Here is a 17,995-nt window from a genome sequence, read left to right on the forward strand (position 1 = left end):
TTCAGGAATCTCAGTTCATACTCCAAACACAAACAATCCCACACTGTAAATAAACTTTTTCACTGTTGCCAATGTGCAAAAACATTCACTTCATTATCTGCTCTGTGCAAACATCAGCGTGATCATGCAGGACTGAAATCAGTAAATCAAAATGAATCTACAGAGGCAGAAAGATCCTCTTCTGGTTTCGGGGTCAGACTTAAAAACCTTGAGGTCAGGCTCCACAGAGTTCAGATAGACTCCTGTAAAGAGTGTCAGCTGATGTCACACTTGGATGAAGTTATTCAGTGTTTTTATAGTTTTGTATTTTCATTGTTTTGAAGTCTTAATTTGTATTTTACTTTTTGAAATTCAGTTTAAAGCTGAACTGGGGCTGGGCAATATTTCTATGTAATACAAATTTATTCCACAAGGTGGAGCTTTATTTGATCAGCCAAAGACCACATTCATATTTACAGTGGTGGCCTGCAAAAGACAACACATCTTTTGAAAAATTGGGGTAAAGCAGCAAAAAACTGTTAGAGGTTAAAGTTTGCAGATTACTGACGTTGTTCATCAGCTCTAACACAGTGAGACCAGTCATGGCCCAGTGCTCTGGGGTTTTCTTAAATGCTGTTTAATCGTTTCTACTCTGGTTTAGTGTGATGGCCATGAGTGATGTCTCTGTCAGCAAAAAGGCTGTAACACTGTCCGTGATAAAGATGCTAAATAGAGCCTTCAACCTCCCCATTGTCTTTCTTCCTTCCTGCATTCAGATGAATAAATTAGCTTTTTGTTTTCTATTATGTAGTGTGATGTGTTTTCTCTTATGTCTGTAAAGGTTCTCAGTCATCCAGGTCGTCGTAGTCTAAGGAGCTTGGAAAGAAAAGCGTCTGGATTTCTTTAAGTTGCTTGAAGACGTTTCACCTCTCATCCTAGAATCTTCTTCGGGTCTAAGGTCAAATGGTGGAGAGTTCCAGATTTAAGCTCTGTGGGAGCGCCCCCCCTGTTAGGGACTTCCTAATGATCCTCTACCTAATCACACAAGACAAGATGTGAAAACGGGTGTAGGTAGGATACAATTTAAACAAGTAGTATAAAAGAGGTGATATTTTTGGTGTCAATGCTGGTGTGAAGATTGTGCTGTTTTGATGGCGTTGCAAATATTCCTTTCATTCCTTTAATATTCCTTTAAATCCAAGGAAATATTTGGTTTCAACGCTCAGTTTATTTTCAGAGAATATTCCAGCAGTTAAAAGTGTTGATAAATGAACTCGAGTCTCTAAAAATGGGCAAAAAGGGCAAATTGCAAACATATGTACATTGTGTGTAATGGGATTTGGCAAGATTGAGAGATCTGCCGGACATAAAGAAAAATGTAAATATGAGACTGACAAAAAATTGATAAAAAGAAAGACTAAATGAAGCAAAACACTGGATGGTACAGCTCATGAAGGCACAAACATGGCCTGCTACTGGATGTGTGAGAGGCAGAGAGAAGGGGATGGGCTCCCAGACATCGCAGTGAAGGTCAAAGGTGAAAATAAGACATGCAGAGATTCAGCAGAGAGAAGACGCTCACTGTCTGTGCATGTTAAGAATATCATGATTAAATAAAGTTCGTTTAGGGATTTTTATACATTGCTACGCTCTATTAAGAATTGGCCCTCCATGTAATAATGGGGTAAAAGTGTGAATTTAGCTCTTTGATTGAACTGAATTTTTGAGACTGACATGCAGAGCTGCAGAGGGATTTCCAAACATGCTTACATATCATAACCAGTTAAAGTCAGGGTGCAATTTTCCTGGGCTAAAGGAGTCTGAACACAATATCCCAGACTTAGATAATAAGTACAAAATTAGGTTATTATAGTTACTCTCATAAATTCTGTGTAATTATCTATAAACTCGTATAAAAAAAAAAAACACCCAGCACGCCCCTGCGGGTGCTTTATCCTTCAAGCTCGGGTCCTCTACCAGAGGCCTGGGAGCTTGAGGGTCCTGCGCAGTATCTTAGCTGTTCCTAGGACTGCGCTCTTCTGGACAGAGATCTCCGATGTTGTTCCCGGGATCTGCTGGAGCCACTCGCCTAGTTTGGGAGTCACCGCACCTAGTGCTCTGATTACCACGGGGACCACCGTTACCTTCACCCTCCACATCCTCTCGAGCTCTTCTCTGAGCCCTTGGTATTTCTCCAGCTTCTCGTGTTCCTTCTTCCTGAAATTGCTGTCATTGGGAACCGCTACATCGATCACTACGGCCGTCTTCTTCTGTTTGTCTACCACCACTATGTCCGGTTGGTTAGCCACCACCATTTTGTCCGTCTGTATCTGGAAGTCCCACAGGATCTTAGCTCGGTCATTCTCCATCACCCTTGGGGGCGTCTCCCATTTTGACCTTGGGACTTCCAGGTTATACTTAGCACAGATGTTCCTGTACACTATGCCGGCCACTTGGTTATGCCGTTCCATGTATGCCCTGCCTGCTAGCATCTTGCACCCTGCTGTTATGTGCTGGATTGTCTCTGGAGCATCTCTACACAGCCTGCACCTGGGGTCTTGCCTGGTGTGATAGACCCCAGCCTCTATGGATCTTGTACTCAGAGCTTGTTCTTGTGCTGCCATGATTAGTGCCTCTGTGCTGTCTTTCAGTCCAGCTTTGTCCAGCCACTGGTAGGATTTCTGGATATCAGCCACCTCCTCTATCTGCCGGTGGTACATACCGTGCAGGGCCCTGTCCTTCCATGATGGTTCCTCGTCTCCCTCCTCTTTCTTGGGTTTCTGCTGCCTGAGGTATTCACTGAGCACTCGGTCAGTTGGGGCCATCTTCCCAATGTATTCTTGGATTTTCGTTGTCTCATCCTGGACTGTGGTGCTGACACTCACCAGTCCCCGGCCCCCTTCCTTCCGCTTAGCGTACAGCCTCAGGGTGCTGGACTTGGGGTGAAACCCTCCAAACCCTCCAGTATATACACATATATATACACACACACACATATATATATATATATATATATATATATATATAGATAGATAGATATAGATATATAGATATAGATGTGTGTGTGTATAACTAGACTTTTTGCATATTATGTAAGGTGTGGCTATATAAATATATGTACAACTCTGTGTATATGTGTTTATGGACAGGCATGCAATGTAGTGACAAGAAAGTAGCCTTGCAGGGAAGGAAAGACCTGAATCTCTCATGGTTGGGGGTTGGGGGAGGGTGTGTTTGCACAACAAAAGCAGGAGAACAATGGAGCTGAAGACCTGTGAAAATCTCAGCGGGGTGCCAAGAGGTGTTAGGGTCGGGGGAATTTACGCAAATTTGCGCAGGGCTAGTAAATCTAGTAGTAGGGACTTGCACCAGGGGAAAAAAGGCTCAGTAATTCTAGTGTTAAGGATCAAACCTCTACCAACATGACATTGATTATGCAACTCTAAGCATATATGAGTAGATATTTCTAAGCATAAATGACAATCAACAATACAAATCTAACATCTGCAGTTCCACACTCTCATGGGAAACTACATTCTCCCCCTCCGGTCTCTTATCCTCCTGCTCCTGCAGTAACAAAACAACACAAAGCATCCACCGTCTGTTGCAGGCTGGGTGAATTGTTGCTCAACATTTACTACTACTAAGGTCGGCTCGGGACTCATGTGATCAGTGTCCCCTATAAGTGAATTTCTCCCAAGCCCATTATAATCATGGAGAAGCACACTTTGCGACTGTTTTCAGTAAGAACATTTCATAGTGCTTTAAATTTCAATCTTTCAGGCCTGGTTTAAAGAGCTGATTATTAAATCATGAACTCACAAAATATCAAAATATCACCTCTTGTGGATCACACCTCTCAGTGCACTGTAATAAAAGCAAAAACAAACGTAACCAATAAAATACTAATATAATAACACATACTAGGGCCCGTTGCAGACATGTCCAACCATAAAACCATCTCTCTCTCTCTCTCTCGTAGAGAAAGAAAACAACCCAAACCTCACTGATAAAATCAACCTACTACTCAGCAAAACCCAAAAATCAATGAGAAATTCACAGGAAGGTTTTGCTTCCTCCCGGGACAACATTGTGTGGGAATGAGAACCTCAGGTACTGTAGCACCTTTTGTTCCTTCTTGAATTAAGTCTCAATCACAGAAAATGTGGCGCTCCGAAATAAAAACTTACACCGTTAGTTCATCATTTTCACTCTGTACCACTGCTCCTCATCAGGGCTGTGTCAAGCACAGTAAACATTTCAGTCGAGGCCTTGAGCAGCCATAAACAGACATCACGCACAGACATTCTTTTCATAACCAGACAATTTTAGACCTTGTTCCTTAAATCTACCTAAATGCCCCCTGGGTGACATAAAACACATTCTAAGTAATCAATGGCTTCTTGTAACAGATTCTGTATTTGGATGTTTGTGTGCAGCATTTTGCATATCAGCATAAGCATTTGTTAGCAAAGCATTCTTCATTGCATCAGCGTGTGTGTGTGTGCATCACTCTTCATTGCACGAGCATGTGCATGTGTATTTGTGTGGGTCACTTCTCAGTGAATCAGCGTTTCGGTTTAGGTGTGTGTGTCATTTCTCACTCAATCAACGACTGCACATGTGTTCATGTGTGTGTATCACTTCATTCTGAATCAGTGTGTGTAGACGTGTGTGTGTGTGTGTTCATCACTTTCCTGTTCTTGTGTTTTGGGTAAACCACTGCCTGAAGCATACAGAGAAAAAACAAAAAACAAAACAAAAACAGACGAACAGGAAAATGATGTTGTGTTGGTTGTGTTACAAAGAGAGGGAAGAAACACCAAGCCAGGCCCTGTGTCAGCCTTCCCTCCCCCCCTTTTTTTTCTCACAATATAATCAACTCATAGCCCACCAAGTTGACAGGACAACACAGGTACATGTTTAAATTCTTAAGATCATGTTTAAACTCACAAAAGAGAATTTTCCTTCCTTCAGTAATTACTTGTGTTGTTCAATCAGCAGAAAACCTCTCACAATTTGACTCTCTTAACCACTAAATTTATTGTTTCATCACTGGTTGGTCATACCAGTCTCTTTCTTTTCTTTCTTTTTTAAGTTGTTGTCCTGCAACCCAGAGAGTTCATTTGTTAGTAGCATATAAACTTCACCATTTAATAACAGGTGTATTTTAAGTTTCCCTTCTGTCATGGTCCCTGTGCCTCCCCGGCCAGCCCAGTATGGCCACAAGTGTTTGTAGTTTTACTCTCTCTCTCTGCTCCCCTCGCCTTGCTCTCTCTCTCTCTCTCTCTCTCTCCTACCTGTCTGCCTGGGCGGAGCTCTGATTGGGCTCCCGCCCTTGGCCCACGCACCTGCAGCTGATCTCTGGTGATTTGCAGCTCTTCTTGAGGCAGGGGCTCTGAGCTACTTGTCGCTGGAATATTGAGTAACTCTCCTTAGTATTGCCTGGCTTCATTGCGATTCTGTTGTTCCCGTGCGTGTCTTTGACTTACCCTAATCTGTGTTAATAGGTTTACCTGGATCAGCCCTTTTGTGACCCCTGGACCCCGTGAGTGTGAGTGGGCTGCTAGTGCGAAGAAGTGTGTTTCCCCAGCCTATTGATCCCCGGGACCCTGGTGCCCCCCCCCCCTCACGTGTACGTAGCGCACCAGTGTGATTAATAAAGTGTTGTTTAACCGTGCCTTCTCAGTCTGTGCCTGAGTCCGTTCCACCACCGTGACGCCTTCTTTAAGAGAGAGTTTGCCGACAGAAAATGGAACGCCACAAGGAAGCATAGTTAGCCCGTTATTGTTTTCACTGCTGATAAATGATGTGTTTAAGAACATAGAGGGTGGGGTGGGGTTTTCACTTTTTGCAGACGATGGTGCAATGTGGGCAAGAGGACGAAGGTTAGATTTTTTGGTAAAGAAAGTGCAGGGGGCAATCACAGAAATAGAACAGTGTCATATAAATGGGGGTTTAAATTCTCAGCTGATAAGACTAAAATAATGGTTTTTACAAGAAAGAGAGCTGGTGTTGACATCAGGGTCAGATTATATTGACAAGAATTAGAAAGGGTAAAACAATTAAAATTTTGGGGGTTGTGGTTTGATGAAAGGGTGACATGGACTATACATATTCGGAAAATAATAGACAAATGCAAGAAAGTATTGAATATAATGAGGTGCTTAGTGGGAACTGACTGGGGGGCTGATAGGAAATCTTTAAAACCTTTATATACTGGGTTGATTAGGTCAGTATTGAATTATGGGTGTATAGTATATAATTCTGCTGCCAGAACAAGTCTTTGTAAGTTGGATAGTATCCAATATCAATCGCTAAGACTTTGCTCAGGTGCATTCAAAACAACATCTGCAGCAGCAGTACAAGTAGAAATGGGGGAAATGCCATTACAAATAAGAAGAGAGCAACTGGCATTGAATTACTGGGCAAGTTTACAAGGACATGGTCAGAATCATCCGACAAAAACAGTTTTCCAACCATGCTGGGAAAAAGAGAAACATGACTTGAAGAGCTTTGGGTGGACAGTGGGACAGAAAGCAGCTGAACTTAATCTGGACAAGATAAACATAAGAAAAAACAGTACCGTTGCCTACAATACCACCATGGATGCTCCCTGATGCAGTAGTAGATTTCACATTGTTAAAGAAAAAGAACAAGGAGAGGGGTTTTCTCTTAAATTCACATACAGCACAGGAATATATTAATCAGTATTATAGTTATGTCAAAATCTACACAGATGCATCAAAGAATACAGCCAACCAAAGCGGGATAGCATTTATAGTTCCAGAATTTAATATCAAGGTAGGGAAAAGGATCAGTGACGATTTATCAGTGTACACGTGTGAAATGGCTTCAATATTGTTAGCTTTCCAGTGGATTGAAGAAACAAAACCACTAAGATCTGTGACATTTTCAGACTCGAGCTCTTCACTGGCCAGTCTGCAAGACAGTCACTCAGACTGCAGACCTGACATTCTGATAGAGATCCAGCAAACATTGTTCAGAATTGTTATGATGGGGCTTGTGGTCACATTCTTATGGGTACCAGCGCATCATGGAGGTAAAGGAAATGAAATGGCAGATAGGACAGCAAAAGTCGCAACAAGGAGACCGATGGTAGATATGGTTATTAGTGTGAGTAGGACGGAGCTCAAGAGTACAGTACGATACAAAATGAAGGAAATGTGGCAATAGCAATGGGAGGAAGAGAGAAAAGGGCGATGGTTTTATAAAATCCAAAGGAAAGTGGGGAAAATGAGAAGTACAGGCCGAAACATGATGGAGGATACGATTATATCTCGAGTGAGATTCGGACACACTGGTTTAAATAGCACATTGTTTTTAATAGGTAAACACTGTACAGGGGAGTGTGACTGCAGTAGGGAACAGGAAACAACAGAACATGTTTTCCTGAATTGTCAGAGGTTTGATATTGAAAGGAGACAACTGATCAAAAAGCTGGACGATATGGAAGTGAAGTTGGACTTGATTGATTTGTTTCGCTCGACCTCTATAAGTGAAAGTTATCAGGCTGTATTTTGGTTTTTAAGGCAGACCCATTTGTTCGAGAGGATTTGATTTTTTTTTTTTTTTCGTCTTTTCGGTCCGCACTCCACACCAGTTAGTGGCGGTAATGCACCATTTTGCTGTTTGCCAACCGCCAGTAAACCCTATACGGCAGAAGAAGAAGGGGGCGGAGCAAAATTTGTTAGCAGGAGAGGAGTCGAGCAGAGAGAGCTGCCGTTTCACGAAACGGGAGTAAAGTAGTGAACTTAGAGGAGAGAAACAAACTAAAGTATCGATCATAAACCACTACCAACGTCCTGATCGATATCTGCATCGATCTGCCCACCCTTGTCTCCTGGATCGTAGCTGAGATCAGCGTGAACCACGTGGGTCTCTGCTCCCTGATCTGTTTCCTGTGTTTGGAAAGAGTTCCAGCTTCATCACGGAGTTTCTCGGTTTGTGGGCTCATCCAAAGGTAAGCACCGAGCTAACTTTACTGTGAGTTCAGTTCATGTTGAGTTTAGCTCCTGAATGAGGTCTTCTGCTGCTCTCCTCGGTGTCTGTTCACAGTTTATTGTGAACACGTTGAGAGAAGAGTGAGAGAGTGTTTGGAGAAAAACACCAACTAATCATTAGCTCAGCATGCTGGGAGAAGTTGGAGCAGAAAAGTCTTTTCATTGTCCCTGCAGCTGTTTTTCTGCCTGCACCAAACCTCTACAGCCTCATTTCTATTTGAAGTGATAACAGGAAATCAGAGCGATCTGCTGCAGTATCAGGGTCACAATAAACTTTATTGTCCAGCTGCTGTGGATGAACACATGAGAGGAAGTGAACTCCTACAAAGTCTCATTTTAATGAGTCTGGCTGCTGTAAAGTGATGCACAGGAAGATGTTAACAAAACTAATGAAACAGATGAAAGTTCATATTTGAAAGTGCTGAGAATTAAAATAGAATGTGGTGGTTAATGTGCAGCTCTTGGTGATTTGGGAGAAGAAGAAGAAGAGGTGTTGTCCATTTGTGGTTCATGACGTAGAATCTTGAGTTTGGTCCAGCTGCTTTACCAAATCAAAATTTATTTATGTAGCACTTTATTAACAACATATGGCTTTGTGTGGGGTTCTATTTCTATTTACCCATGGAGGGTGCAGAGACTGTGAAGTAGTGATCAGGTCCAGGACATGTTTTATAATCACGGGGTTTGCTGAAGGTGTTGAAAGTCTTGGGTGGGGGAGTAACAGGTCATTGTTGGTAGAATCCACAGCAGGAGCTGTTCAGGCTGTTGGTGTGCATTGTTGGTTCAGTGGGGTCTTTAGTTTTGTGGTTGGTTCACTGTCTGAGTGTTTTCCAGACAGAAGCAGAGTCGTTAGATGAAAACAGTTTTTGGAGTTTTGCCTCACTAAAGCTGAACTTTGAAACTGTCTCTGTCCCCACTCTGAAACCAGGGGCGGGAGGGGCTTACTGGGCTCATGCCCGGGTTGGTTTTTCAGAAGCCTGGGATCTTTTGGAGTAATGTTTTCATAGTTAGATGCCTGGCTGACAACTGTATAAAACAAAAAGTACACACAATATTCGAAGCACATAGTGTGTTACACCCCTGAAAACGAGAAATATATCAACTTTTAAACACTTTTACCTGAAAACAGGGGGAAAAGAATCACGAGAGTGATCATGACTTGCGTCTCTCATGCAGTTGTTTATTGCAGTGAAAATGAACAGAGACGTTTCACATTCTGTACTGCTAAATGTCACATGGTGGAAGAAAAACACTAAATAATAAACCAAAATACTAAAGTGATTACAGTGCGCCCCAGGGCAGCTGTGGCTACAATGTAGCTTGCCATTGCCAGTGTGTGAATGTGTGTGTGAATGGGTGAATGACTGAATGTAGTGTAAAGCGCTTTGGGGTCCTTAGGGACTGAGTAAAGCGCTATACAAATGCAGGCCATTTACCATCTTACCATATATGCCAGAACAGGTTTCCTGACAAAATGGCTGACAATAGCGGCGTTTTTAGCTCCTGCCGTTATCTTACTGGCCATTACACAGTACAAAACTGAGGCTCAAAACCGCCACGTATATGTGCACAAATACAATGTTTCTAAACTCTTACAAAACAATGAAGGATTACCTATTAAATATCTTAACAGTGTACACATTGGAAATATATCAACTTTTAAACACTTTTACCTGAAAACAGGGGGAAAAGAATCACGAGAGTGATTATGACTTGCGTCTCTCATGCAGTCGTTTATTGCAGTGAGGAGAACGCGCGAAACTCTTAACCATTTTCTTACCATATTTACATTATTTTTTTCCTTATATCAACTGATATGAATTAGTATTAACTGAACAGATTTATATGCAGTAGTCCTTCAACAGTAGTCCTTCAACCTGGCACAAGTGCACACTGTGGGAATTTACGACTATGCGTAAATCCCCCCTAATTTTGGTATGATCCAAGCTCAGACACTAAGCAACTGAGCGAGGGGGCGGGGCAGCTGCTGCCTGCGAGTGCTCTGTTGGAGAAACGCAGACAGAGGAGAACTGAAGTTCGACCAGGTACCAAAGCAAATCATTTGTACTGTACAAATAATGTAAATATGACGGTGTATCACGAAAGATTGATGTCAAACTGATCACTTGACCCATATTACGTTACTCGCTCTTCAAGTGAATCAACAAATGGCGAAATGAAAAGCCGAACAACAACAATGCTGTTTCTTTAGAGAGTCTTAGCTTACATTTGTTTATTTCATATTTTCAGTTGTTTCCCTCCACGGCTAAATAAATCGGTTTCCGCTGTCTATTTTAATCATTTTCATCAAGTGTACATATACACTAAGTTTATTGTTATTTAATAAGAAAACTGCAGACGATTCCATTCTGAGCTTAAGAAGCTTCTGATTGGTTAGTAGAGTCCATGTGAGTAAATTGGTGGCACACCTGTGGATGCATATAAGTTAAAACACTGAGCCTGTTTCTGTGACATGGGAAAAATCCAGAGATATCAACCAAAACACCAGGAAAAGAATTGTGGAGCTCCATAAGTGTGGCTCAGTTTTGAATACAATTTGGTGCCATTTACAATTAAGAAATACAGATAGTTTCTCTCTTTACTCTTAAAGTTAAGAAATATGTTTTTTATATTTATCAATCTAAAAAAATAAACATTTAGTCTGATTTGATGTTACAAAAAGTGTTTGTGTTTTTATCTGAAGAGTATGTAAATATCTGGTTTCAACTGTATATTTGATGATGTTGGTGTTTGGCTTGATTGTTTGTTATTTTTCAAAATCTATATTTATTAAGTTTTGCAGGCTTGTTTGCACAACAAGGCTAAATAATTATATAAACTTTTCCTCAATCTAAATAGTGTACTTTGGTAGAATTAAAAAATAAGTGTAGTGCAGGTCTATGATGATTTTTAGTGCTACTATCATCTAGTTCTGATTCTGGTTCTGTCTTGGTTAAATCCTAAGTAGTCCTGATTTTGAACTGTTGTAGTCCTGTTTTAATTCCGGATCAGTTGTGGGTCTGGTTGAATTGGGGTTTAGTCCGCGTGTCATGATACAGCCCTGATTTTGTTCTGCCTTGCCTGCCAAAACAGAGCCTATTAATCTTTCAGTCATTTCTAACCCCCCCAATTCATGCATACTACCCTTTAGGGCTAAGCCCCGGGTGTATCAAATGTCTGCCTCCGCCTCTGTCTGAAACACTTCCTGCTTTTCCAACCTCAGGCTCCTTTAGCTTAGCTGTGAACCAGAGCTCGTCATTATTCTAACTCACCCTGGCGTGTGATGCTGTGCAGCTGTCTTCACAGAAGCTGATGTCACAGGATGTCACAGCATCTCTATAATAATCCAAACTGTTGGTAACAATCCTGAAAACCTCCCAGTCGGTGCAGTCCAGACACACCTGCAGATTCTCCACAGCCTCATCAGTCCACTGCTTCAGTGTCTTCACAAAAGCTTTAGAGAGTTTCAGTTTGTGCTTGTTTGCAGGGATCAAGTGAACCATGACATGGTCTGAGAATCTTGATGTAGTGTGAGATGATGACCCTCTTACTATCAGCTCACCTTCTGTTTTGTAGAGTATTTTTTATCCATTTTGTTTAATAAAATCTATGAGGTTCAAATGAAGCACCAAACTGAAGTTACTCAGTGGAGGTTTATTACTGCAGTTTCTCACCACTGTTGTTAACTGGAGGCTGACACACTGACTGAAGACATTTAGTTTGAGTGGATTTGAGCTTTCCATCTCGGCTTCTTTTGGTCAAGGATGAAATACATATAAATATATTTTTTGTTCCAGCTGATCATCAGGAGGAGACGAGCCATTTAGACTCAGCTCAGCCACTACAGAGGAAACAATGACTTCAACCCAAAAGGTGAGCAAGAATATCTCTGCTATTGAAACTGTGTGCACGTTACAACTCTCATTGTAGCACATCATTGTAATGTGATACTATCAGCAGAAGGTGGTGGTAACACACCTACGACGTGTTTGTTGACATCTTTGATTCCACTAATGGAGTTTCAGTTTGTTCCACGACTGCATTTCACTCACTGCCTCTGTTTGTATCTCTGTCACTGCAGGACCAACATGGAGCGAGAAGTCAGCGCTCTCAGGAGGCCGACAAACCTCACAGAAGAAAGGGAGAGAAGAAATACAGCTGTGATGAGTGTGGGAAGGATTTTACCAAGGCTGGAAACCTCAAAAAACACAAAGTCATCCACAGTGGAGTTAAAGCGTACAGCTGTGACTTGTGTGGAAAGTCTTTCAACCGGGCTGAAAGCTTAAAAACACACCAACTCATCCACAGTGGAGTTAAAGCATACACCTGTGACTTGTGTGGAAAATCTTTTACTTTGGCTGCTAACTTAAAAAGACACCAACTCATCCACAGTGGAATTAAACCGTACACCTGTGACTTTTGTGGAAAATCGTTTACCCACGCTGAAAGCTTAAAAACACACCGACTCATCCACAGTGGAGTTAAAGCATACAGCTGTGACTTGTGTGGAAAATCTTTTACTTTGGCTGTTAACTTAAAAAGACACCATCTCATCCACAGTGGAATTAAACCGTACACCTGTGACTTTTGTGGAAAATCGTTTACCCACGCTGGAAGCTTACAAACACACCACCTCATCCACAGTGGAGTTAAAGCATACAGCTGTGACTTGTGTGGAAAATCTTTTACCCACGCTGGAAGCTTAAAAACACACCAGCTCGTCCACAGTGGAGTTAAAGCGTACACCTGTGACTTGTGTGGAAAATCTTATACCCACGCTGAAAGCTTAAAAAGACACCAACTCATCCATAGTGGAGTTAAAGCGTACACCTGTGACTTTTGTGGAAAGTCTTTTACCCATAGTGAAAGCTTAAAAAGACACCAATTCATCCACAGTGGAATTAAACCTTACACCTGTGACTTATGTGGAAAGTCTTTTACCCAGCCTGGAAACTTAAAAACACACCAACTCATCCACAGTGGAGTTAAAGCATACACCTGTGACTTGTGTGGAAAGTCTTTTACCCAGACTGGAAGCTTAAAAAGACACCAACTCAGCCACAGTGGAGTTAAAGCATACAGCTGTGATCAGTGTGGCAGAGCTTTTACTCACAGTGGCCTCTTACAGCGTCATCAAGTTATCCACTCTGGATTTAAGGCGTACAGCTGCCACATATGTGGAAAAACCTTCCACTTGCTAGGCAGCCTAAATATTCACCTCCGCATTCACACTGGAAATGACGTTTACTGCTGTGATCAGTGTGGGAAACTGTTTGTGAAATATAAAGACTTAGAACGCCACATGTTTACCCACACTGTGGGGAGACCTTATAAATGTGACCTGTGTGAGAAGACTTTTAAAGCTCCACGTTACCTTAAAATCCACCAACAGATCCACACCAGAAAGAAACTGCAAGTGCAGTTACTGTGAGGTATGTATTTATATTATTATCTTCTTGTTTAAGACTGACTGTTTCGTTCAACTGTGCTCATTAAATTGTGTTCGCATGTTAGTAATTCTACTGGACTCAATTTTGGAATTTTGGAAACAGTACATTTACATAATGACTGAAACCAGCCCACTGAAGGAACAATGGGCTGGGAGTTCAGTTCCTTAATCTTAATTATGCAGATTCTCATGACCATTGATCAACAACCACTGACCATTATGCAAATGTACTGTATATAAGATTGGGGGAAACCTGCAGTCAGCTGAGACTGAAGAAGTCACTTGGACGAGTGACAAAATGTTTCTCCCACAAAACGCTACGTGCAGATGAACAGAATCAATTTTTGGAGGTTTACTTACCTGGATGATTGAGCATGCATCAAGATGGGTTGAAAAACTTTTCTTTCTCGCTGATATAACGGGACACCTCAACGAGTTACAAAATATGATCCCCAGATAACACAACTTTCAAATACAAAGCAGGGGCAGGGATCACATTAATCTGCAAATCCCTGTATAAAGATAAGTCATATTAGCCCATTTTATTTTTTCTTATCATTGTTTTTGGGGCGATCGTGGCTCAAGAGTTGGCAGTTCTTGTAATCGGAAGGTTGTCGGTTCGAGCCCCGGCTCCGACAGTCTCAGTCGTTGTGTACTTGGGCAAGACACTTCACCCGTTGCCTACTGGTGTTGGCCAGAGGGCCCGGTGGCGCTAGTGTCCGGCAGCCTCGCCTCTGTCAGTGCGCCCCAAGGCAACTGTGGCTACAATGTAGCTTGCCATCACCAGTGTGTGAATGTGTGTGAATGGGTGGATGACTGAATGCAGTGTCAAGGTCCATAGGGATTAAGTAAAGTGCTATACAGGCCATTTACCATTGTTGTGAGGCGACCATTAATAGCATCTGCATTTTCTGTTTGTATAGTTCCTTTGCTGTTATGGTGTTCTTGTTATGGATAAAGAAAATTTTTTGAAATATAGCAAATATATTTCTATAAAGTTGTTCTATATAGTGTGTAAGATAAGATGACCTTTATTAGTCCCACAGGTGGGAAATTTGTTTCGTTACAGCAAAAGTGCAAAGTTATGTAGCACTTAGCAGTTATGTAACTGTTGATATGCAGCATTATTAAATTTATTGTTAATGCAATTGTTGATATGGTAAATTGACTTTTGAGGAAATTTTAGATGGCACTCATCATCAGAAAGGTTGCCTACCACTGGTAGAAAGGTTGCTCTACAACAAAGACATTTATTGAGTCTAAGTACCAGGTCACTTTACTCTAGCATGCAAAATGCTTTACCGTGTTTCATAAAGCACTTTGAGTGCTCAGGCAGAGTAAAAAAGTGCTTTATAAGAATCAATCCATTTTACTTGTATTTACTAAATGAACAACGGGAGGGTCATCTAACTAAAACCAATCAGTGTATCCCACCTGACCCCCTCAGAATCAGCTTACTTTTTATTTCAGGCGACTTTCAGAATTAAAATGTTGAAGGAATTCCCTGACTTACACTGTCTTTGTGTCTTTCTTTAGAAGCAGAGCAACACAGAAGGATCCAGTTCTCAACCCTGTCATCACTGTGGTGGTGGGAAAGAGTTTCACTGTGACCTTTGTGGAAAAACTTTCACTCTGCAGCAGACCCTAAAAATCTGGACTTCTTTAAATTGCTTGAAGATGTTTCACCTCTCATCCGAGAAGCTTCTTCAGTTCTACACACCAGAAAATACACACAAAAGACCATAGACATCGATTCGACCACCTCGAGCGGGGAATATGGTGAAGCAACTAAAGCTAAAGCTAATACTAGCGTGGAGACGGGGGAGAAGCGCCTATATCTGTGGGAACGCTGCGTGCAGAAATATGTGGACTGAAACCGTATGAAGACAGCTTGGACAGCATTAAAACCCAGCTGGCTAGTATGCGCAAAGGAATCAGCAGTGACATATCTGTGCTGCGAGAAGAAGCTAAAGCAGACATTAAAGCCACTCGAGACGAACTTATGGGAAAAGTTGAACAGCTGTTCACTATGCAAGCAGCGGTAGCGAGCACACAGAAAGAGATGGAGAAGTCCCTGAGTGATGCGACTGACAGGCTGACAACACTGGAAAAGAAAAAAAAGAAAAAAAGAGGAAGGAAAAAAAGAGGGGAAAAAAGAGCTAATGACTGAACAGAAAACGAAACTGATGACTGAGCTAAAAACTGAATCACAGTATTCGCGTATCACCCGGAGAGTCAGGGTGCGCTAGAAAGGTGGGATGAGGGGTTGCAACTACTGCTGTTCGCTGTCAGGGAAACATGCCAGGAGTCTTTGGGTTTCAGTCCATCTGATCTAGTTTTTGGCCATACCGTGTGTGGTCCATTATTTCTTCTGAAAGAGAAGTTTCTCTTAGATAGGCATCGTCCAAGAGAAAACCTTCTGGACTATGTTAGCTTCTTTAGAGAGAGGCTGCAGAGAGGCTTTATGTTGTTAAGTCTTTAAAGTCATATTCTGTTATTGTCATGACTGTATTTGAAGCTATTTTTATTTTTGTATGATACCTGATTTATATGGAATATGGCTGAAGTAAACTAAAGTCTAAAATACTTAGTCATTTGTTTTAATAGTAATTTAACATTATATAATCCACATATAAAACTATGAATTGTAATTTTTCATAGTTTTAAAAGCATGTAGAATAGCATATGTAGGTAAGGCAAGTATATTCCTCCTTTTTTAAATCAAGAAGCAAAGACAAAGGGGGGGGGATGACTTTAAGAGCTTTACCTGATTCTCGCTGTTCTCGCACACAGACACACAGAAATTTTGTGCCCTCCAATATTTTACGTATCTGTGATACCATCCCCATTGCTGTGTGCATGGAGATGAGAAGATGTACTCAAAAGCTGGCATGTACATTAAGGTGAATGGACAGTCATTTCTTGTAAACTATATATAAATTTTACAGGGCTCTTTGCTGATTCTAATTCCAAGCTTTACATTGTGAATGAAATTACGAATGCATATTTTATTAAGCAACAACAAATCATCATGGCATTGCCATATTGGTCCATTTGATTGACCTTTCTTATAATTATGTACTTATTTTATTTTATTTTCGGTTGCTACAAACGGGACAGACATGACTGGGGGATAGGACAGGGAGAAAGAATGAAAGAAAGAGAGGGAGAGAAAGAAAAACAGGGGAGAAGAGACGGTGAGAAGGGGGGGAAGAAAGAAAGAAAAACAAACAAAACACCTGGATCACCTGTATGGAGAAAACAAACAAAAAAGAGCAACATAATAAATACAGCACTATCACAATAAACTAGCTAGCAGACAAAAACAAATCATTATTGAAGGACAGAATTGTTTAATTCCATGTGTGTGTCTCTTGCAGTCCTCCATAAGAGTCCCTCCCGGGCGTAACATTGTTACAGAGAGACGGGTGTAAGGCTGTTCCAATTCTCAGCAGCGCTCTTTGCTTTTCTTGAGTCCTTAGCAATTCTTTTTCCTACGATGACGTTTTCATCAAGGCCAATGAAAAGAAGTTAGGAAAAAAGGAGAATGGAGGAACTTTCGGCCTACATGGACAAAGTGAAGAATCTGGCATCATGGTGCCAGGACAACCACCTCCAGCTGAACGTCGGCAAGACCAAGGAGCTGGTGGTGGACTTCAGAAGGGGTCAGCACAGAGACTACAAGCCCATTATCATCAATGGAGCTCCAGTGGAGAGGGTGCAGTCCTTCAAGTATCTTGGTGTCCACATCTCCTCAGACCTGACATGGGCTGCCCACATTCAGGTCCAGACCAAAAAGGCTAGGCAGCGCCTGTATCACCTACAACAACTGAGGAAGTTCAGGGTCTCTCCAAAGATCCTCAGGATTTTCTATACAGGCGCTGTGGAGAGCATCCTCACACAGAACATCACATCGTGGTTTGGGAACAGCTGTGTGAAGGACCAAAAAGCTCTCCAGAGAGTGATCCGTACAGCAGAACGCTGCTGCAGGATTGCTCTCCCCCCGCTTCAGGACACCTACACCAGGAGATGCCGGACTAGAGCAGCGCAGATACTGAAGGACCCGTCCCATCCTGGCAACAAACTGTTCCAACTTCTGCAATCTGGTAGAAGGTTCCGCATCATCCGGGCAAGGACAGAGAGACTCAAGAGGAGCTTCTATCCCCAAGCCATCCGGGCCCTAAACACACACACCCGCCCTCTCACATCATCTATAATTGACTGAGACAGGACTCTCTTCCAGACACTCTAAACCCAGGCACAATGTACATTCCAAATTCCTTTAATTTTAAATTTGTTTATATTGTCTATCCTGTAAAATAGTCAGATGTCTATTCATATTAATGTACAGAATTCACCTGCTTGCTGCTACTACTGCACATTCACACATTCATTCAGGCTACATTTCACTGTGTGTTATACCTGTATAACTATGCATGTGACAAATAAAGAACCTTGAACCTTGAACATACCCCATGTGGTTAAAATGTGCTGCTGAGTCACGTGACTGCACAACAATAAATCACAGCAGAGCAGGAAGAAG

At 41.8% G+C, this 17,995-nt stretch overlaps 1 protein-coding gene across 1 annotated transcript; it reads left to right on the plus strand.

The window, feature by feature from the left end:
* Positions 1-7,667: 7,667 nt before the first annotated feature.
* Positions 7,668-17,923, plus strand: LOC146380809 (uncharacterized). The gene is made up of 4 exons (XM_084939828.1): positions 7,668-7,963; positions 11,801-11,876; positions 12,085-13,435; positions 14,989-17,923. The coding sequence occupies exons 2-3, from the start codon at positions 11,859-11,861 to the stop codon at positions 13,432-13,434; spliced, it is 1,368 nt and encodes a 455-aa protein (XP_084795954.1). The 5' UTR covers positions 7,668-7,963; positions 11,801-11,858; the 3' UTR covers position 13,435; positions 14,989-17,923.
* Positions 17,924-17,995: the final 72 nt, after the last annotated feature.

This window comes from Perissodus microlepis, chromosome 9 (assembly GCF_051167445.1).
Source record: "Perissodus microlepis isolate ML-2025 ecotype Zambia chromosome 9, ASM5116744v1, whole genome shotgun sequence".
In the NCBI taxonomy this organism is placed as follows: Eukaryota; Metazoa; Chordata; class Actinopteri; order Cichliformes; family Cichlidae; genus Perissodus; species Perissodus microlepis.